Here is a 23,072-nt window from a genome sequence, read left to right on the forward strand (position 1 = left end):
GAACTAAAAGGAAAATGTGTCATGAAATAGGAAACTCTAAACTTGACTTGGACTGACTGGTAAACTGGTGTCGAAGAATATGGATTTTAGAAGAATATTCTACTGTTTAAAATAAATATTTCGTTCTTGCATTAACACGTTCGGTCCAGTCCAGCAACATCAATTAAGTTGTCGTTGAGCATTAGGTATAAGATGGGTATAAAGTATAAGGTATATTGTATAGGTATTAGGTATATATGCGACGTCTATATACGAATACGTTGCGCGACCGAACGTTAACACCTAGAGAGAAGATGACATTCGGTTGCCCACTGTACTATTTCCAAATTAGTTTGTTACACATGACGGATTACGGAGGTCTGAGGTGACAAACACAAAAAATACGGTCGAATTGATAACCTCCCATTTCTTAAAGTCGGTTAAAAATCTTCACTTCTGTCTAACCATCTCCGATGTCTCGTCATATAATACAATGCAACCTGCACAATTAAGTAGTAAAGTTGCATACCTAGGTACCCTTACTGTACTTGTACTTAGCTACTCACTTCTGTCACCCACGTGCCTCACAAAAACACATAAGAAAAACATATCGATTCAACACATCCCTAGCCTGCCTCCGCCTCAGTACCCAACTGGCGCGGCAGCGGCCAGCACGTCATGTAAGTGAGCTTTACTTTACATTAAAAATATTATATGCACCTAATGCACCCTTGCACCGGATTTTACCGACTCGCAACGCGCCCACAAATTGAGGAGTACCTCAGGGTCGTATTCTGCGCACAACTTTTTTAGTAATTTTAAATATTGTTTTGATTGTGTACGTGACTTTTTAGAATAGTTTGTGGGTCAGTGGCAGTTTTTATGCAAATTATTGTGTTGTGATTAGCATCTTATTACTGAGTATTGTTGTATACTCGTATTAACGATACTAGAATACATATATTTTTACTTACAATACATCGCGAGCGTTTTGTTTGTTTAGCTTTTGTTTAGTATACCTATGTTACTTACTATTAACCGACTAGGTACAGCAGATGAGTATAATGTTCATTTTATGCGTTTGTATGAGACATTACTAATAGGCAGGCTATTACAGCCTAGACACCGTTAAAATCCCGCGTCAAAAAAAGTAGCCGGCAAATAGGTGTGCGCTTTCCAAACTAAGTTTTTCTACTTCTGTACGAAATACTATTCCATATTTATCAGTTGCCCCTCGGTGAAAGAATACATCGAGAGAAATCACCAGCAAACCTGAATTGGAAAAAAATCCAATGAATGTTTGAAGTCCCCAAACCGCATTGGGCTACTTTGACCGTCTTCTAAGTAAGTAGTTCTAAGTAGAGGCCATTTTCCAACGGTAGGACATTTTGGTCTTGTTGTGTTCTGTTCTATATTAACTGATGTGTCGTCGGAAACTTTTCCCAGCGAAATCTCCACACGATAAAATTTCGGAAACATGTTCAAAATGATAGTTTTCTGTAAAACTTTCCTAAAATTTCAGAGTACGTTCCGATTTTATTGGAAACTTTACGCAACTTGTACATCTGTTTCATGTGATGTGTCACCCATTTTTATTAATATATTATGATTACCTACTCAATCAAAATATGGTAGCAAATGGTGTAAAGAAGTAGATTAGGTAATATACAGAAAATTTGATCGTATCATAAAGACTGATCAAACAGAAACACCAGGTTATAGATTAACTAAATCAGCGACCTACACAAGAAACTTTCCTCTTCGTAATCGGGTAACAATAACAATAACATGTGCAATGATGCAAAAAGACGAAGACTAGACAAGGCGACGTAATAGCCACAACATGCAGGTGTAACATTGCTTAACGCAATTACTAATTGCAAACAGCCGCAGTTAATTATCTTGTCTATCTTGTGTTGTGTATTAGATAAATGTCTAATTAAAGCACAGTTAAGGTATCCCTCATCTCGTAGCATTACTAATACATATTGTAGATTTACCGGCCTTATAAATGTTTCGTGTTCCTATTTATAGGTACATAGGTACTTAGTGTTCGCGACCCTTTCCGTTCAATTTTTTTCCCATCCGGCTCGAAGGACCACTTATTATTCAGTACGTAACTAACGACGAGTAAGTATAGCAAACCACAGTAGCAATCCAAATCGGAAATCAAAATCATCTGCCTCTCTTTCACTCTTGTATATTCGAGTGATAGAAGCAAATAGACAAACGAACGAAGCTCCAGAACGAAGTGATTCGCGGCAGACTAATTAAAAATTATGACATCTTTTTGGCTCGCATGTTTTTCCCAGAATTTACACTGGGCGGGTTTTCCTAGTATAACCTAAAACATTTTTTAACAAGTAAATATTTATAGTAGGTTCTTAAGTGAAAATTTCAGTGCTAATTGTCTTTGCTGTGCCCGCTACGGTTTCAATAACAAAGTATCATATGCCCAATACCAATACTGACATAATTTAAATCCCATAAAATTAAAGCCAACTTCTTCTTCAGTTGGTCCCTCAATGCTGAGGATCGTGACATCATATATGTCCTTCTGTTGAAGACCAAGTTCCTCCATAGGCCAACTTACCATTTGCAACTCAAAAGTAAGTAACTTTTTTTAGGAGCAAAGGGAATTTATTAGTACTAAATGACTGAAAACAACTATTTATAACTAATAATACATTATTAGTAGGTAGGTAAAAATACAGACTTGGCCCTATTTTGGCCATGGATTTTGACCTCATTCCGGCTGTCCAGTACCTACGTAGAACATGTTTCCATGTAATGCCATCAAAAGTGTATTCAGTCAGGGGGTTCCCCATACTTAGAACTGAAACTCGAAAATTTTTTTTTCATCAAACCCATACGTCTGGGGTATCTATAGGTCTTCAAAAATGATATTGAGGTTTCTAATATCATTTTTTTCTAAACTGAATAATTTGCGCGAGAGACACTTCCAAAGTGGTAAAATGTAGATCTAGTAAGTAGTTTTTAGGGTTCCGTACCCAAAGGGTAAAAACGGGACCCTATTACTAAGACTCCGCTGTCCGTCCGTCCGTCCGTCCGTCCGTCTGTCACCAGGCTGTATCTCACGAACCGTGATAGCTAGACAGTTGAAATTTTCACAGATGATGTATTTCTGTTGCCGTATAACAACAAATACTAAAAACAGAATAAAATAAAGGTTTAAGTGGGGCTCCCATACAACAAACGTGATTTTTGACCGAAGTTAAGCAACGTCGGTAATTGGATGGATGACCGTTTTTTTTGCTAGTTTTGCTCTATTTTTTGTTCATGGTGCGGAACCCTCCGTGCGCGAGTCCGACTCGCACTTGGTCGGTTTTTTTTAATACGTCAATAATCGCCTAAATACGGAACCCTTCATGGGCGAGTCCGACTCGCACTTGGCCGCTTTTTAAATCACAAAGTTACCTATAAGTCCACGTCCTTTTTTCGACGTTTAGCCATACACTTTAATATTCGATCTAAGTAGCCACCGAATACCTACTTCACCTACTTGTCGAAACAATTTTCATTATGGAACCTAATCTGAATTCGCGAAAAAAAAATCCTGTCTCATAGAAAACATCAACGTCAGTCCCATTCTCTGGAACAGCCAATTTTACACCGATTTTCGCGGTACGGGTGTAGTAGAGCGATCTATGAATGTATTTATGTGTCGTTTCCAAGCAGAAAGTCCCACTTTGCCGCTTGCCATAACGGACGTTTGACAGGTTATTCGTATATTTCGTGTAACGATACAAGCAAATTTCGACCTTGCGGTATGCGACTAAGTGTGGTACCTTTAACTAGACTTCGGCACATATGCTGTTTTTAATTGCACTTTACTGACTTTAATATGCTGTTATTAATTTTAACTTTTAGGAAGGTTAGAGCGGGTCAATTTCAACCATTTCAATTCAAAATTGTTGTACCTAGGTCACATGAGTCTCATTTTCACATACGTCTGTTAGCTCCGAACAAGGAAGACAATGTGACGCATTCTCTCAGTAATTTTCTTGATTTTTTTTCGCGAAATGCATCATGCGACCGGCGTGAGTCACCTACAGTCAGACCTGCGTAGTTCTTTGTACTTCCCTTCTGTGACATCAATCATAACACAGCCGAATGAAAGTAGAACTACTACTACTCAATGTTACATGTATTCTACATTTATTAGTTTTATTACCTATATGTTGTACGAGTAGGTTCATCACCCGCTTAGGTATAAGCAAACATCGTCATTATATTTTCGAGCATCGGTGCATGGAGCCTTTTGTTGCTTTATTATTTGCCAAAAGCTACTGAAATTATTAATTAGAGGTAGTTAACTACACTAAATAATGACACTATTTAATAAGAACCTTAATTGAGTATTTATACTCTGTAAAAACAAAAATCCACAACGACGGGACTTAATCGCGTAATTTAACTCCGACGTTTCGAGGACGGCGTTGCCTCCATGGTCTCGGATAAGACTGGCTAAATTGTACATCAACATCTTCTAGGCGCACGAGTTTTTCGAACTAGGATATCGTTAAAATCGTGAAAGTTTAATCAGTGTCAATGCTGCATGCATTATATTTGCCTTTTTTCCGAGGGACTCATGTGGGAATATAATTTCCATTTAACAAATATCGAATGCCGATGGGTTTGGATTAAAGGTTTTTTCCAAGTTGATGTTGGTTTTTCAAGGGTCAAACAGTCACACGAGTCACACATACCCCCATTAAGCCAGCTACGGAATTCTAGCGTAACCGTTAAAGGTTTTCAATTAGCAATATTTATATTTTATTGTTGAGCCATGCATCAACATCGGAGAGACCAATGTAAGGGTCCACAGTCCGGTCAACAGCCGTCAATTCTAGAACGTTCTGGCGCGCGCCGGCGCAGGATGGCAGCCATTACGATCACAACAATGGCGGCTGCGCCCTTTCGCTACAAATGTGTTTGTGTAAATCAGGGCTGGCGATTAAATGTTAACAAGTCCTGCGAGTAGGTACTGAAAGAGACAAAGGTTTGAAGCGAAGGCGGGGTATATGAGCTTTTACATAAAAGTTGACTGATTCTGTGTCCCTCGGCTTCATTGATTTAAACATAGAGGATTGTACTCCCGAAAATCTGCCTACTTGTATAGTCAGAATCAAATATAGTGAGTCAAAGTGACCAAATATTTTGCAACACATCCCTCCTATGGCAATATTGGCAATAGGCGTGCAGCTGTCATATTTCACTCCCGCGCTTTTTAGAAAGTGACGATGACGATGATAGACATGAAAAACTCCACCAATTCAGGATAGGTACATGTCAAATGTCCATGTGATCCCTTAATCTCATGATTCATGAATCTAGTATTTTAACTGGATCAGGCATGAGGGGTGGGGGGAAATGACCGAACGGGATATGGGGGTCGGGGTCTTATGTATATCTTGCAGTAGGATTAGCAGCGAAAGCGCTATTATTGTTTGTCCTTGTCCAGTGAACGCATATAAACCATGGAAGTATTCTGTCCGCTCAATTATGACCCAACGTAAAGTATTCGATTGTAGGCGGTGCTTACAGAGTGTTCGATTGGCAACTTCAGTTCGGCCGAGATGACAGTCAGTGACGAATGGCTAAATTAGTTTATAAAAACTACGTTTTTTTGTAATTAAAAATGTCTTCATGTGTCGTGAAGTGGTGCAGAAGTTATTTTAGTTCATATCAAGGACAGTGGAATCACTTTTCACTTGTAGTAAACAGATAACTTCAGTAAAATTTGGAATAAACATGACGACATTTTTTCAATACTATCGTGCTAAGCTAAAACGTAATAACTGCATACGACTTTCATAACAACATACGACTTTTTAAATTGCGAGGATAATAGGGATGGTTTTATGCCAAATGAAGTAGACTATTTTATTAACTTATGTTTGGTTTAGGTGTTTTCTATATAATTATAAGTGTAGTAATAAATTCCTTCTTACAGATTTGTATTTTCCTTTTTTATTTCATGAGATGGAACTATAAAAAAACTACCTAGTTATTTCAAATTATTAATCAAATTTAGTATTGTCATTTTACATTACTTTCCATTAGGGCTTGCAATTCGAATATTCGAATTTGTCGAATATTCGACCTGTTTTGATATTCGAATATTCGGCCGCTCAGGTTTCGAATATTCGAATATTTTTTATTACTATAAAAAAATCTATGTCATCCGCTGTAGTTACAGTTTCTGTGTGTTTTACGGGTATTTACAGTGAATGAGGAACGGTAGGTACCCAAATACGAAGGAAATAATATTTTTACTGTATTCCTCTCGATAGACTTCGTGAATACAGTGAAACCTAACTCAATTTAAAAGAAAACGAAATCAAAAAGTATGTTATTTTTACGGTGCGTAAGTTTTAAGTTAAAGGGCCATTCTGTATATTCAGTACAAGCGTACGTTAAGCGAATTTTTGAAGTCTAAACCTTGCCACTTATCGCAATTCTCAAATTTAATCATACCAAACCTGCCCAACTTGGCAATCTAACCATGCACCTTTAGCTGACGAATAATCCACCCAGTACTCACTCAACTAACTTTTCCCCTTAAATATTCCAATATTATTATAATTAGCCGGCCATTAGGAATAATAACTTGCCAAAACAAATAAAGTCAATAAACATTCAAAATACAATGAAATTAAAGGCCTTTTTACAGGCCTCTGAGTGACAAGTTAATTTAAATCGGAAAATAATTACCTACTAAAAAAATATCTACATACCTAGGTGTTTGGATGGTTAAAGTTATATTATTTCACGCAACGACGCATTTATAATAAGTTTTATCAAGAAATATTAAATACGTCTAATTTTGGCGTTTTACTTGTTTTTATAAATGTGGGCATCTTATAAATACCTAGTAGGATGATAAAATCTAGTCAATTAAGTGGATTTCTGCCAAATATCCTTAGTTTTAGCAATATGTGAAAAAAGCTTTTGAATAAAACGATAATAAACCGATTTCTCGTTCCTTTTCTTATTTTTTTTCGAATTTTTCGAATAATTATTCGAATATTCGAATACTTTGTCAGATAAAGTCGAATATTCGAATATCTGAAAGTTTCGAATATTTGCAAGCCCTACTTTCCATTCAGATTCCCACAAGATGCTATTCGCAGAGAACTATGGAAAAAAGCTGTCCAATTAGAGAGACATGAAATTGAGTGGATGCCTGGCAAGATATCTAGAATATTATGTTCTATTCATGAGATAACCCGTGAGATAATCATACCCGGTCTCCTATATGTAGATACATTTTTTTCTATCACGCTTTCACTGAATTAATTTAACAAATACACACATTATCTTAAAATGTTGATCATTTGAATCCACTCTCTACTGTCACATATATGTAGGTTCTCTCTCAAGCCATTTCCGTCAGTAGAAAAGAGCGGAAAATTTTGCAGGCTGTATAGCCTGTCCGATTTCTAAGATCAAGTTCGCCATACATTTACAATGGCGTACTTGATCTTAGAAAAACGGACAGACTATACCAGTACGGCTACCATCAGTTTGGCACTGACATAAACGCCGTCGAGAACGTAATTTACTTTCTATACATCTCGCTCGTACTCGCATATTAGTGCAAACGAGATGTATAGAAAGTAAATTACGTTCTCGATAGCGTAAATGTCAGTTTTGACTGTAGTGACTCATGGTACGGGCTCTGAACGTGACTTCACACTGCCATATAGATTGATAATAAAATATACAAAATACTTATTATAGCGGAATACATTTATACAACTGTTCGATGTACTCCTCAATTAAGCTCTTCTGATGAAGAATGAAGGAACTTCAGGATAGTACTAATCTTCTTTTATTTTCTTAACAACTAGATATACATGTAATCGTTTAGGTTTTTTGGAAATCTATACAAGATATGTGCAGCCGCTTCGGCTGTACGGTGCAGTCTAAATGTAGGTACGCGGAACGGGGAGCCGTGACGTATGTGTGTGACGTCATGTGTCGTCAACTGGTCTTCGGCCGAGTAGGTACTTATGTTGCGCCAACATCCTCCCGCCTCTTAAAGCCTTGGCTTTAAGCCTTATCTTCATCTAGGAAGGGGCATATCCTATTGATGGCTCGTCGAATCGTGCCTTTTGTTGTGAGTATGTCCGCGACTCTACTTGCTCCATCGCTTCCAGGATATACTGCCTGTATTCGTCCCAATGGCCATTTCAGTGGTGATGTCGCCTCGTCTTTTATCAGGACCATCTGACCGGGCTTGATGTCGGGGCGTCGCTGCTGCCATCGGGTACGCTGCTGCAATTCGCAGATATATTCTTGACTCCATCTCGACCAAAAGTGTTGCCTTGCTTGCTCAATCCTTCCGTATCTATGAAGCCGATTAGGATTGACATCTTGCAAATCAGGTGCCGGTAGCGAGACAAGGGGTCTTCCAATGATAAAATGCCCTGGGGTGAGAGGTGCTAAATCGGTTGGAGAGGATGACATGGGACAGAGGGGCCTGGAATTTAGGACGGCCTCAATCTGTGCGAACAACGATGTCAACTCTTCGAAAGTTAAGTGAGTATTGCCTACCACCCTTTTCATATGAAATTTCGCAGACCGGACAGCTGCTTCGTAAAGGCCTCCAAAATTTGGAGCGTACGCAGGTGAAAAATGAAAGACTATCTTATCGTCTACAAATGCATCTGACACAAAACTGGAGGCAGCATTGAGAAACTCGCCTATCTCGCGACTGGCGCCTACGAAATTTCTCCCATTGTCACAAAATATCTCTCGAGGCATTCCTCGTCGAGATATGAAGCGACGCAATGCTAAAATAAAATCTTCTGTGCTCAGAGAACTTACAAGTTCCAAATGAACTGCCTTTATCTTAAAATCTATAAAAACACATAGGTAACTCTTATGGAGTTTTGCACCACGACCTTTCCTGTTACTCACAAAAAATGGACCGGCAAAATCAGTACCTACCACCTCAAACGTATAGCCAGGTGTTACCCGCTGAGCTGGCAAGTTTCCCATGATTTGCTGAGCTACTTCTCCTTTCATTCTTTTGCAGCGCGTGCAATTGTTGTAAGTACGTCTAGCAAGTACTCTGCCATTTAAAGGCCAATAGTGTTCGCGAATGACTGACAGAAGAAGTTGTGGCGGCGCATGTAACAGTTTGAAGTGGAAATATCTAAACAACAATTCAGTGAAGTGATGTTTGGCATCTAAGAGAATAGGGTGCTTTTTGTCGAAATCATAATTAGAGTTATCTAATCTTCCTCCCACTCGAATCAATCCGGAGTCATCGACAAAAGGAGTTAATTTACCTAATCCAATGATAGACTTTGGATTACTATCATAATTAGGAAAGCTTTCTCTTTGTGACAAATAAGCTAACTTGGACTCTGCTTGTTCAAGCTCGTCCACAGTAAATGAAGTGCTAGCTTCACAATTTGGTTTACGCAGCAAGCTATTGATAAATCGACACATGTACGCGAATATCCTTCTAAGTTTAAGAAAACTTGAATAATTTGACATATCGATTATCGGTACTGTCGGTTTTTCAACTCTTGCCGCATATACACGTAACTCAGGTAAGCTCTTTTCTGTCGCTTCAGTTTGCTCTGGCCACTGATCAATTGTATCCTGCAGGAATGCAGGTCCCTCCCACCACAGTGACAACGACTGTAGCTCGTCCGGAAACACGCCTCGTGAGGCAAGGTCACTCGGGTTTTGTGCTGAAGGGACATACATCCATGCAGCATTCGAACACTTATCATTTATTTCAGCGACTCGATGCGACACAAAAGTACATAACTTATTTGTAGGAATGCGCAACCAACCCAAGACAATTTTACTGTCTGACCAAAAATATCTTTTTGCGATATTACAGCGTAAAGCTTGCACGACCTTTTCACATAAACGCGAAACTAGTAAGGATGCACAAAGCTCTAATCTTGGGATAGTCGTCGCCTTCAAAGGCGTGACCTTTGTTTTAGCGCACAAAAGTCGAACCGTACAATGCCCTAACTCATCTACTGATCTTAAATAAATACATCCTGCATATGCCTTTAACGAGGCATCCGAAAATGCATGGATTTGAATTTCAACCGCATTTCTACAGCTGGCGTGGCGTGGAATACTTATTTCCTTTAAGTAATGAATATTGTTGACAAATCTGGTCCAGATACAGTTCGGCGCCTGAGGTATTTCCTGATCCCAGTCCAATTTCTGTGACCATAATGATTGCAAAAAGATTTTGCATAGAATAACGCATACACTCAACAGCCCTAAGGGATCAAATATACTTGAAGCTACAGATAGGACGGCCCTTTTAGTGTATTTTACATGGTTATCTAACAACGGCAACTTTGAACATTTCATTAATATGCTGTCTGTATTTGGATTCCACTCCACGCCTAGCGTGTTACTTTGATTCGATATTTTTAAGTTATCCTGTTGAGAACTGTTTGTCTCCATTACTTCAGAAATAAATTGCTTCGAATTACTTTTTAACTTTCTCAAGTTAAAATGAGCTGAACTTAATGTTTTGTTGACCCCTTGATAAAGGCTTAATAATTGTCCTTCATCATCCGTACCAGTTATCAAATCGTCGATGTAAAAATCATGGACAATTACCTCCTTTATCAAAGGATCACTGCATTCATAGCCCAGTTGGGCTAGGCATCTCGTGCTCAAGAACGGCGCACTAGACGTGCCATACGTCAACGTATTCAGGGCTAGGTACTTCATGCGCTCACCTTCATTTTCACGCCATAATATCATTTGAAGGTGTCTCTGTGAAGGTTCCACGATTACTTGCCGATACATTTTTTCTATATCTCCTGTGAATATGAAAACGTGCTGACGAAATCGTATTAGAATAGAAAAAATGTCGTCTTGCACCGTGGCACCCACCATGAGAATGTCATTGAGCGAGTAGCCTGAATCAGTCCGAGCTGACGCGTCAAAAACGACGCGACACTTCGTAGATTCGCTTTGGGCCTTTAAAATCGGGTGGTGGGGCAGAAAGTTGGCCTTTTCAGGCTTATTGCTCTCTGATAAGTGGTTCAACTGTGCATATTCATTAATAAAGTCTACATATTGCGATTTTACATCAGGCTGCCTTCTAAACCGCTGCTCCAAAGAATCAAACCGTTTCCTTGCTAGTCTATACGAGTCACCTAAAACATCTGGTTGATTTTTCAAGGGCAGCGTGACGCAAAATCTGCCATCAGCTAAGCGTCGTGTGTTTTGCTTGAAATGTTCTTCGCACGCCTCCTCTTCTGGGGACAACACTGGTGCAGCTGGCACTTCCTCCAACTCCCAAAACTTACTTAGCTGATCGCGTATTTCCCTACTGAAAGCACAATGCTCAGTTTTTGTTTTACTACTCTTAGTAGTTAACATTGTTTTTCCTACCACTAACCAACCAAATATTGAATTTTGCAATTTAGGCTTATTTTTACCAAGCTTAATTTGTCCATTGCGTATTAAATCCCAAAATATCGCACCGCCTACTAATATGTCTATATCCGCAGGCTTGTACCAACTTGGGTCTGCTAATGTGATATTTTGAGGGATTTCAATATCTGAAATATCCACTTCCTCTGACGGTAAGGGTTTCATTATCTGAGAGAGAATGTAGGCATCAACTCGCGCACAAGGTCCCTTAACACTACTATTACGCGCTTGAATAGTTACCGCGCAGTGTTTTTTGACATCGAACGAAATATCTTTAATACCCGTAATGTTGACATCTATATCCTCACCTTGTATGCCTAACTTCTCCACCAGCGCCTCAGATATAAAATTAGATTGAGACCCACAGTCGAAGTAACAACGAGCCTCATGCATTACATTTGTTTTTTCGTTCTTAACTAAAATAACTGCAGTAGCCATCATGACCTCACTATCGTCGCAGACTGATAACGATATGGGCGCACACACATACTCCTTCTCACCTCCGTCCTTCTGCTTATCCGGCGTCATAGTTTTGTGTAGAAGAGTGTTGTGTTTACGCTTACAAATAACACATGGACTCGCCTTACATTGGTGTGCAAAATGCCCACCACGGAAGCAGTTAATGCACACTTTTAAAGTTTTTATCAATGCATTTCGCTCATCAACTGACATCTGATTTAATTTTTCGCAGTTATAAATTAAATGATCACCGTTACATACACGACATACTCGCGCATTACTTATGTTTGAGTTGCTCGATGTGTTAGAATCGCTCGCCGCGGCAACAAATGATTTTTGCACTTTATCCATTCGTTTATAATTAACTTGCTTATTCTCAGTTTTTTCACTAGTAGTTGTCGCCGAAATCATTTCCAACACATCGGCCCTCTGACGTAAAAACTCATAAAAATTATCCAGACTAGGATTCTCCGCTAAGCTATTCCTATACTCTTCCCACTTCGTGCAAGTGGCGGTATCTAATTTGCTTGCAAACATAAATATAATAAGTGTGTCCCAGTTATCTGTTTTTTCACCTAAACTATTTAAAGCCCTCAAATGTTTTGACACATGATCAATTAGAAAACGCAAAGACTTATCAGACTCCCTTCCTATCAAAGACACATTAAAAAGTGACTTAAGGTGAGTATGAATCAGCTGGCGCTTGTTATCAAATCTATCGCAAACTAGTTTCCAAGCGGCGGAATAATTAGCCGCCGATATTTCTAATGATTGAATAACAGACGCTGCGCTTCCTAATAAGGATGCTTTTAAATATTGAAATTTACAAATGTCACTGAGATTATCATTGTTGTGAACAATCGATATGTAAACATCACGAAACTCTAACCATTTGTTGGTACAACCATCAAAGCTAGGCAGACGTATGGTTGGTAGACGTACACCACCCGCGTCCGCCCCACTGCGGGACGAGCGCGAGTCGTCGTCCGGGCCCCCATCCAGCGAGGAGCGAGGCTCATTAGCCGCGATCAATTCCTGCGCCTGACTAATTGCACAAAAGAATAACTTTTCTGTATTTTCTCGCTCACTAAAATCCTGCTCGCTGGCTGGTTGTCCGTCCGTTTTAACCTTGGACTCACCCACTTCAATGATCGACTGGATCTTATCATATTCCTCAAACAACAAATCCACTTTTCGCAATCTTAATTTAATTTCATTTAAATTTGCCTTAGATACCTGTTTTAATTTCTTAAACTCTTCTAAATAGTTCCTAAATGTAGTTAATCGACCCTTAATCGATGCTCTTTTCGCCTTCAATTCTGTGTCAGACATGTTGTAAACTAATTACGAATATAGGTCAAGCGGTTAAATAAAAGTGCAATAAATACCTGTTATGTACGATTGCCTTATAAGAAACAGCTGTACGTCTCACCGGCTGATAACCAGAACAAAGCACTCGGCGCAGGCGACTGAGGGGCCGGCGCGGGCGCACGGGGCGGGAATCCTGGAATATTCGGCCGTAATACTATAATTTACGTAAAATAAATTATATGCAATAGCTAAATGCGATAAGAGATGCGATACAGTTAAGGATTATCCGATTATTAACTTTAATTTCATAAAATAAATGCAATATTGAGGCACAACTGCAAATGCAGGTACCTATGTCTCGATAACGGTAAATGGCTGATGCAATCAAAAATCGTAATAGTAATTTGTAGTTTTAAAGATCTTTATGTTTATTTTAAAGTAGATAGCAACGTAAACAAGGAAAAATATGCAACTAAATGTGGTTTAACGTTAAAATAATGATTATTTTTTGTTACTAAGTGCTATTACTACTTGCTGATTAAGCGCTTTCAAATATGCTTTAGCTGAATAAATTATGCACTTAATTATATAAATGAGACTTGCTCGCACAAACGAAGCTTTACAGGGCTAACACAATATACTAGGTAGGTACTAGGTAGGATAAGGAACGGGCTAACCTCCCTTTTGTTCTAGAAGTCGGCGTCAGCGCACACCACTTTAATTTTCGGCACTTAGGTATCACACTTTCTGGTAGGTATTCCACTCCGCCTCTAGATCCCGGTGGTAATTAGCAGGTCCGTTCTTCTCCCGTAAATACTTGGTATGTAGTTTGCAGATTCGTGCTATGCGTCCACATAGCAACAGTAACACGGTCGCCAAAATGTTCGATGTACTCCTCAATTAAGCTCTTCTGATGAAGAATGAAGGAACTTCAGGATAGTACTAATCTTCTTTTATTTTCTTAACAACTAGATATACATGTAATCGTTTAGGTTTTTTGGAAATCTATACAAGATATGTGCAGCCGCTTCGGCTGTACGGTGCAGTCTAAATGTAGGTACGCGGAACGGGGAGCCGTGACGTATGTGTGTGACGTCATGTGTCGTCAACTGGTCTTCGGCCGAGTAGGTACTTATGTTGCGCCAACAACAACAATGAATATTTAATTATGTTGAGTTAGTCTGTCATTTAATTTCATAACAACATTTTAACTAGTTATGTTTTAATCTGCATTAAATTATTATACGTGAATTATTTGACTGGTTCTTCAATGTATGGCATAAACCTATCCCTGTCCAAGTCATATTCTAATCAAATATGAACCGCGAACTCTCAGCGGCCAGTACGTACAGCAAGAAGGTTATTAGCGGATTAATGTCGCTGATTGGTAGTTATTGACATTATATGCATTTCATCTACACTTAGCTGTGTACGTTAGTGTAATAGAGACAGGCTCTGTAAACGTATCGTCTTATTTAAATGTAGGCGTAATTGTGTATGTGTGCTAATTTGGCCCGAGAATTTGAACGGTAATGTTCCCAAAGGCGGTTTCCAGTTATATGCTTTCACTGTCCTTGTCAGTCTCACATTTTTTTATTCCCCACCATAAAGTATAAGTATGGATTATGGTGGGCAACAAATAAATTCGACCAATCATAGTGTCGCATTGCCTATGTTTTGTCCCTCGCGGACGCACGCGTATACCACATCTATTAGGATCCTACCATCTATGCTTAATCTCCACCTTGGCTTTCCTGTCTGGCCTGTCACGGTAATCATCAGCGTCACGCTAGTAAGGATAAGCCTCTTAAATAGCAAACTTTATTGCGGGTATTGCGACGCAAAATATTCACAAATCGTCCCATCATTACAATCATAACGTCCTTAATGTTGTCCTCATGTTTACGCCAAGCCAAATGTTTGCGTTTAATGCTTACCTTTGACGGCCATTACTAACGGGACACGTTTATAACATAACCATTGGTAGACTCTGTCTCGCTACAATAAGGTTTAGATTTGTCAGTGAATGTCAACGTTGGGTCGGTAGGTAAATGCAAGGAATTACTCGCACATGCTCTTGTTATTCCAATTATCGACACACGGCTAACACATTGAGCTGTAAACAGATTAGGTGAGACACCTCCATGGCAATACAGAGGTCACTTCAATTCAATGTACGAAAAAATATTAATTATAGAGCCAGACCCACCTAATTTCATAGACGAGACAAAGACAAGATAAGACATGACAAAGTACGTCTGTTTCCAAGTGGTAGTGCCAAAAATGTATTAATGTTTTATAAACCATTTGACGCGCGAGGCAACTCTTTACGTACCGCTTCGCTACACGCGAACATTGCAGGTATTTTTGATTGGTGTAACATTACGAGGGGTGTTCAAAATATTCTCGGTATGAGAATGAAAACAAACAAGTACGAAAAGTTTGATATTTTTATTTTTCAATATACTCCCCCCCCTATGTTCATACACTTAAAAGATCGATCAATTATTTTTTTTAATCCCTCGTAAAAATATTTTTTATCTTTCGTGTAAAAATGCTCCTCCACTGCCGCCTTCAATGCTTCATCGTCAGAAAATTTATTTCCACGCAGATCCTTTTTAAGATTGGGGAGCAAAAAGAAGTCGCTGAGGGCTAAGTCCGGACTATACGGTGGGTGAGTAACAGTTTTAAACCCACATTCAACAATAGCTGCCTTGGCAATATGAGCAGTATGGACGGGGGCGTTGTCATGCAGAAGCAGAATACCTTTGGTTAACTTTCCTGGCCTCTTTTCTTTAATTACATTCTTTAATTGACGTAGAATGTTAGCGTAGTACTGTCCTGTGATATTTACACCTTTTTCTTTATAATCGATTAGTAATACTCCTTCACAATCCCAAAATATCGTGGCCATGACCTTGCCAGCTGAAGGGATGACCTTGAACTTCTTGGGATGATCTGAACCCTTAATGTGCCACTGCATGGACTCTTGTTTACTCTCTGGGTCATAATGATGAACCCAGGTTTCATCTCCAGTAACTATTCTTTGCAGCACCTCATCAGGATTTTCACCGCACAGGTCAATAAAATCGGAACAACAAGCTACACGCATGTCTTTTTGAAGCCGAGTCAGCATTCGCGGAACCCATCTTGCACTTACTTTTGACATATTAAGATGGTCATGTATAATATCATGTACGGTACCAATAGAGAGATTGGTTACTTGTGCTATAGATTTTACCTTCACTCGACCATCTTCCAATATAAGTTTTTCCACTTTATCAATATTTTCTTGTGAAGTAGCTACTACAGGCCGGCCAGGTCTAGGGTCATCTTCAATACTCTCCCTTCCGCGTTTAAACTCGCTTGACCACTTTTGAATGGTAGATAAAGAAGGAGCAGACTCACGGTAAACACAATCCATTTCCTCTTTTATGGTTTTTTGATTTTTACCCTGTTTTGTCAAGAATTTTATCACGCATCGATGTTCTAATTTAGTTAACATTGTCAATTCGCACATGATGTTCATGTTTGTTCAGCAATTGCAGAAAAACAAAAGACCATCTCGGTTCGAATTATACTTTTTTTTAATGTCAATGAATAAACCTTAGCGGCCAGTAACGAAAGAAATTTTAGAAGAGGTCGTAAGATATCAATACCGAGAATATTTTGAACGCCCCTCGTAAATATCAAACCAGTCAATTCGTTCAGAACTCCCGCATAACAGACATCCGTCCGGAATAATCACATTCACGTTTTTCACGTGACAAACGTAACCATCGTTAACTATTTGTGCAGTCATCCGACTCTGTTCCACTTCCACACGTGTCCAAATTATGTAGGATTCCTTGTATACCTACATCCTTTTACAAACAGTTGTGAATATAGCGATAGAGACGCAAATAAATCACGTCAGGTCAGTCTATGTTAGAGCTTGAGTAATATAAACCCTTACAGCGTAGCGGACGTAATAGCTAGGTCCATTGATCCCTGCAATAGTAGTCTAAACGGTGGAACATCTAATAGTTACCTATTTATTTGATTAACGTTGGTTTAAATGGTTGTTTGCATCTCATCCTAATATAGACCCTAGCAAGCGAGATTCCAAAATTGAACCACGATCGTAGTAGCAAGTTTAGTACGTTCAAAAGTATAATATTATCCTAATTGTTGCGGGGGTGCGAGAGATGAAAAAACAAAAACACCTAACATTTCGGTCTACAGTTATAAATGTTAAGCAGCTATGTTTGTAAATCCCAAATATACGAAAGTAAAATTTCCAGTTTTGCGTTTACATTTTGTTTAATTTTCCTGACAACCATCTCTCCTGTTCCAGTGAACATGGGACTTCACTAACAAAATGGCGCGCCTACCGCTTCCGATCCTCCTCACCCTCGGCATGGCCGCCGCCTTCAACGGCGACAGCTTCGAGCTGGAATGCCCCGACGAGTGCGACTGCCACTACTTCAGAATCAACTGGGTCACCGACTGTTCAGAGAGCAACCTCACAGAAATCCCCTACGATGAGCTGAGCATGAGCGTTTACATTCTGGACTTGAACGAGAACAATATCACAGACTTAAAGCCGTTCCCGAAGGATATAAAGATGAGGAGACTGCAGATTGCGAATAATAAATTGACCAAGATTACGAGAGAAGCGTTCTCCGGGTTGGAGTATTTGATTGATGTGGATCTTTCTGGGAATAATATCAGCTATATTGATCCTGAGGCGTTTTTGTAAGTTGATTGTTGATATATATTTACTTACGAGGGTTCCACTCATACTGGTTACAGCCCATCTTCTGTTCTGTCGCCATAAATCTCACCATCTATCTAGTTTTTTTCTATTTCACCACAAGAAAATAAATTGCTCTGCTAACATTTAGTAGACTACGTAATTCCGGATACATGGAAAATGCAAACGTGTTTAAAAAATATTTAACCCAGTTCCCATTTCTCTGACGTAGGTATTTAAGTGCGTCGTTATTAAAATGCATTCAGCATTTCTCAGCAGTTAGTTTCGGTTAGTATTTTTTGCTGATCATTTAAATAGTAGGTACCCGTTATAAATAGGGCATATACCTACTCGTATGTTGCCTACGTGTAACATGCCCTTATTCCCACCCACTTGAGGCAAGTAAGCCGTAAGCGCATCAAGTTTTCATGAAGCCGTGCATTTTAAATGCCAGCCATTTTTAACGAGGCTTGAGGCTGAATGTGAATTTTAATGAACGTGTCGGTTTCCTACGTCAGCTGAGGCTTCATTCATTGGTAATGCTAAGTAATTAAAAATTAAATTATATGGGTCACGTTAAAAGTTGTTTTTATTGCTACTTTCCGGATAATTAAAAGTAATAAGCGAGGGTAATGGGTTCTCTAAACGTCATTCTAATATTTGTTACAAAGTTTTATATTCGATTGATATTATTGAGAATTTGGCATCAAAATAGAAAAGTTTACTAGACCTTTGTAGAAAAAGCAACAATAAATAATAACCAACTTAAGTAAAGTGCTTCGATTTACAACGCCAGTTTCCCAGTGCTGAGCGTTCAAACCTCTCCCGCGCCTCTTTTTTTTTAAAGTTAGGGCTTGCAAATATTCGAAACTTTCAGATATTCGAATATTCGACTTTATCTGACGAAGTATTCGAATATTCGAATAATTATTCGAAAAATTCGAAAAAAAAATAAGAAAAGGAACGAGAAATCGGTTTATTATCGTTTTATTCAAAAGCTTTTTTCACATATTGCTAAAACTAAGGATATTTGGCAGAAATCCACTTAATTGACTAGATTTTATCATCCTACTAGGTATTTATAAGATGCCCACATTTATAAAAACAAGTAAAACGCCAAAATTAGACGTATTTAATATTTCTTGATAAAACTTATTATAAATGCGTCGTTGCGTGAAATAATATAACTTTAACCATCCAAACACCTAGGTATGTAGATATTTTTTTAGTAGGTAATTATTTTCCGATTTAAATTAACTTGTCACTCAGAGGCCTGTAAAAAGGCCTTTAATTTCATTGTATTTTGAATGTTTATTGACTTTATTTGTTTTGGCAAGTTATTATTCCTAATGGCCGGCTAATTATAATAATATTGGAATATTTAAGGGGAAAAGTTAGTTGAGTGAGTACTGGGTGGATTATTCGTCAGCTAAAGGTGCATGGTTAGATTGCCAAGTTGGGCAGGTTTGGTATGATTAAATTTGAGAATTGCGATAAGTGGCAAGGTTTAGACTTCAAAAATTCGCTTAACGTACGCTTGTACTGAATATACAGAATGGCCCTTTAACTTAAAACTTACGCACCGTAAAAATAACATACTTTTTGATTTCGTTTTCTTTTAAATTGAGTTAGGTTTCACTGTATTCACGAAGTCTATCGAGAGGAATACAGTAAAAATATTATTTCCTTCGTATTTGGGTACCTACCGTTCCTCATTCACTGTAAATACCCGTAAAACACACAGAAACTGTAACTACAGCGGATGACATAGATTTTTTTATAGTAATAAAAAATATTCGAATATTCGAAACCTGAGCGGCCGAATATTCGAATATCAAAACAGGTCGAATATTCGACAAATTCGAATATTCGAATTGCAAGCCCTATTTAAAGTAAAGAACATAACTATCCCAAATAATTAACATCATAACCTATGTTAAACTTTATCCTCCACACTGATGATATACAAATCAATTACCACGCACCTGCGCATTACAATTAACATCATCATATCCATGATCATATTAACCTTTTATCCTCCAAACTGACGCCATACAGATCAATTACCACCTGACTCATTGTTTACCCAAACACATACATACGTACATTTCCCACGGCAGCCAGCCCTGAGCGCACAAGCTGATGATAAAATTGTCCAATTGTTGAACTTGTTGTGGCCACGGCAAATTGCTGCCAACTATATTAGATAATGGACGGTGCAAATTGAAATCGTCCAGGCCCATTTCCATGTTCGTACGTTGGCTGAAGGACGACGGTTGATTCTTGACCGTTTTCCTGTAAGATTTGCTTGAATTGGATGGATTGTTGGTCTGATAATGTACGAAATTGGAGCGTACTATTTGGCACACTTTTATCGTTAAAGTTACTAATCGCCATCTATAAAAATGTCGCCATAAACCTCTCTAGAAGACGATAGTTTGATAAGTAGTAAACGACTCCTGTAGAAGTAAAAATGACATCTACATGTTTCACCTTCAAATGCTCATGATACGATGGGTACTTAAAGTGATTCCTAATTGCAGTTAGGTACCAGGTAGAGAAGGTACACCGTTATCCGGTTTAGAGTGGTAGGTAAATATACTAGCGGGGTAGTTACCACAAACAGCCGTTGCAGTTAATTACGGACAATGGCATTGTTAGAACCCTTAGTGATTTGATTACTCAGTAGTACGCAAAATTTACTGGTAGAAAAACCTAACATTCTAACAACGCTGAATGTAATTGTAATTTAAGACACAATGTAAATCCTACCCGAGGATTCCAATAGAAAATTCATTCTATTTCCATTGTATTCACACTATTTTTTCTGAATTCCAGGGACTCCCGCGGCCTGCTGAACGTGGAGCTGCAGGATAACCCCCTGGCGCCCGTCGAGGGCCCCTTCCTAGCCTCGAGCACCCTGCAATTCCTAGACGTCAGCTCCTGCAAGCTCACGCGCATCAACCCCCAGTTCTTCGACAACATCACTGCCCTCACCAGCGTGGACTTGTCCTACAACCCCTTGAACTCTCTAGACGCTGGAGTTTTCGATGTCCTCACGAGCTTGGACACCCTAAAATTAAACAACTGCAATCTTACTTCAGTCGCCGAAAACGTCTTCTCAAATCTCGTAAATCTGAAATACTTAGAGCTTGCCGGAAACATCTTAACCAACACAGACTTTACAGAACTTTTGGGCTCTTTGACGAGATTAGAGTATTTGAATTTACGAAAGGCAGGGTTGACTTCGCTGTCTGAAGACACGTTCTCGAATTGCACAAACCTGGTCACACTTATTTTAGCCGACAACGAGCTACGTGACTTGGATGTTGCGGCAACGCTGGGCAGCAGCGTCGAACACTTGGAATTATTGGATCTGTCGCACTGCAAAATAATAGGGCCGATATCTGGAGACGCGTTTGCGAATGCGACTAGACTGAAGAGTCTGTACCTTTCTGGAAATCCCTTGTTTGCGCCAGATTTGGAAGAAGCTTTGGCACCTCTGCCTAGATTAGAAAGATTGTTCTTGAGTAACTGCGGATTACGTCGCCTTCCGTACAACTTTAACGTTTTCGATAATCTAGTCGAATTAGACATTTCACACAACCCACTCGTCAACGTGTTTGCTAAACTACTGGCGCCGCTCGAGAAGCTGGAATATCTGAACATGGGTTACAGCAACTTGTCCTACATTGCCCCCGATTCGTTTTCAAATCTGACTGCAATGAAGCGACTAGTACTCTCAGGCAATGACCTTATGTCTCTCGAAGCCGGACTATTCGGTAATCTTACGCAGCTAACCACAATCGAATTGGAATTCTGTGGTCTGAAACGACCACTGAACGCGAACGCTTTCTTTAAAAACCTCACGTACATGGATTTGAGAGAAATAAGGCTCGGAGGAAATCCGCTAGTGATACCGGCCTCAGGACCGCTGTTTCCCAAGTCATTAGCACATGTCACCGTCCTCGATCTAAGCAATTGCAACATCACGTCACTCAACGTCGATTCCTTTAAGAATTCGGATAACATTACTGATCTGAATTTAGCCGGAAACCAGATCAGCTCTACGGAGGGCAGTCTACTATTCCTTGATAGACTACAGCAATTGGAGAAAATAAACTTGAGCAACAACAACCTGACCACGATAGATCCCGAGGTGTTCGTCAACAACCCAAAGCTGCACTCGTTGAATTTGATCGGCAATCCGTTCATCTGCGACTGCAAGATCGCAGAGATGTGGGACTGGGCTAACATGATCAAGGGCGACCTGGACGTGCTCATCGGAGCCAAGAGCGCCGAGAAAGACATCGTGGTTAAAGGAAATAAGAAGAAGAAACATTTGTACTGTCGGTACAACGAGACCCAGCTGCGAAACATGAGCATCGCCACCAACAGAACTGTGCCAGGACGACGACCTTTCTTGAAGCCGCAGAAACTGACATACGCCAACAGAACTTGGGCGAAGTACGTCAGGGAGTCAGGCTGCGAGCCTGTCGTCAAAATCCTTCGCCCCGTCGCGTTGGTAGGTGAAGCGTTTCACAAGAATGGCTATGTATCAACACGAGTGATCGTTTTGGGAGTGCTGGCTGTCTGTCTCGGTTTCGCGACGCTTCTAATGACTATGAGATTGTTCAAAAGGAAAAATAACACGGAAGTGGACACAGAAACAAATAGAAAGCAGAGATAGCAAACATATTATTCGCGTTCAATTAAGATAGATCCGCCTGAGATACCAATGTAGTGAGGGTCGATCGGTCTGAGTTTCATCTTTATTTTTTATACTTTTCATTGATTAGTATCATTGCATTATTACAATTATCAAATGGTCTCTCTAGCACGTCCACGAAATTAAGCAATTTATAATTTCAACTAGTCAGACTAATATCTCGTACAATAGACGATATAGAATGTAAAGTTTTTGTTTTTTATTTATGTAAACGTAGCCTTACTTTAAGTTGCCGGACAGTATTCACATTAATTTAATAAATAATTACCTAAATATCCAAAAACGCATTTTACTTTTTATCTGAATTTACCATGACCAGACCGTAACAATGTTTACAGAACTTTCGATTCATTTTGCAAGGTGCATAAAATTTAACTCTTTTTTTATAAGATTACATTG

The 23,072-nt window shown here is 39.2% G+C and overlaps 2 protein-coding genes across 3 annotated transcripts in view; both read left to right on the forward strand.

Annotated features, from left to right (window-relative positions):
• Positions 1–23,072, forward strand: part of LOC134647393 (proline-rich protein PRCC) — a 432,482-nt gene that overhangs the window by 378,230 nt on the left and 31,180 nt on the right. The window lies entirely within an intron of this gene.
• LOC134647383 (carboxypeptidase N subunit 2-like) lies at positions 541–22,917 on the forward strand. Its single transcript, XM_063501728.1, has 3 exons — positions 541–659; positions 17,546–17,946; positions 20,783–22,917. Exons 2-3 carry the CDS (start codon positions 17,570–17,572, stop codon positions 22,632–22,634), a joined length of 2,229 nt encoding a protein of 742 aa, XP_063357798.1. The 5' UTR covers positions 541–659; positions 17,546–17,569; the 3' UTR covers positions 22,635–22,917.

The sequence above is a fragment of the Cydia amplana genome, chromosome 4 (genome assembly GCF_948474715.1).
Source record: "Cydia amplana chromosome 4, ilCydAmpl1.1, whole genome shotgun sequence".
Taxonomy (NCBI): domain Eukaryota; kingdom Metazoa; phylum Arthropoda; class Insecta; order Lepidoptera; family Tortricidae; genus Cydia; species Cydia amplana.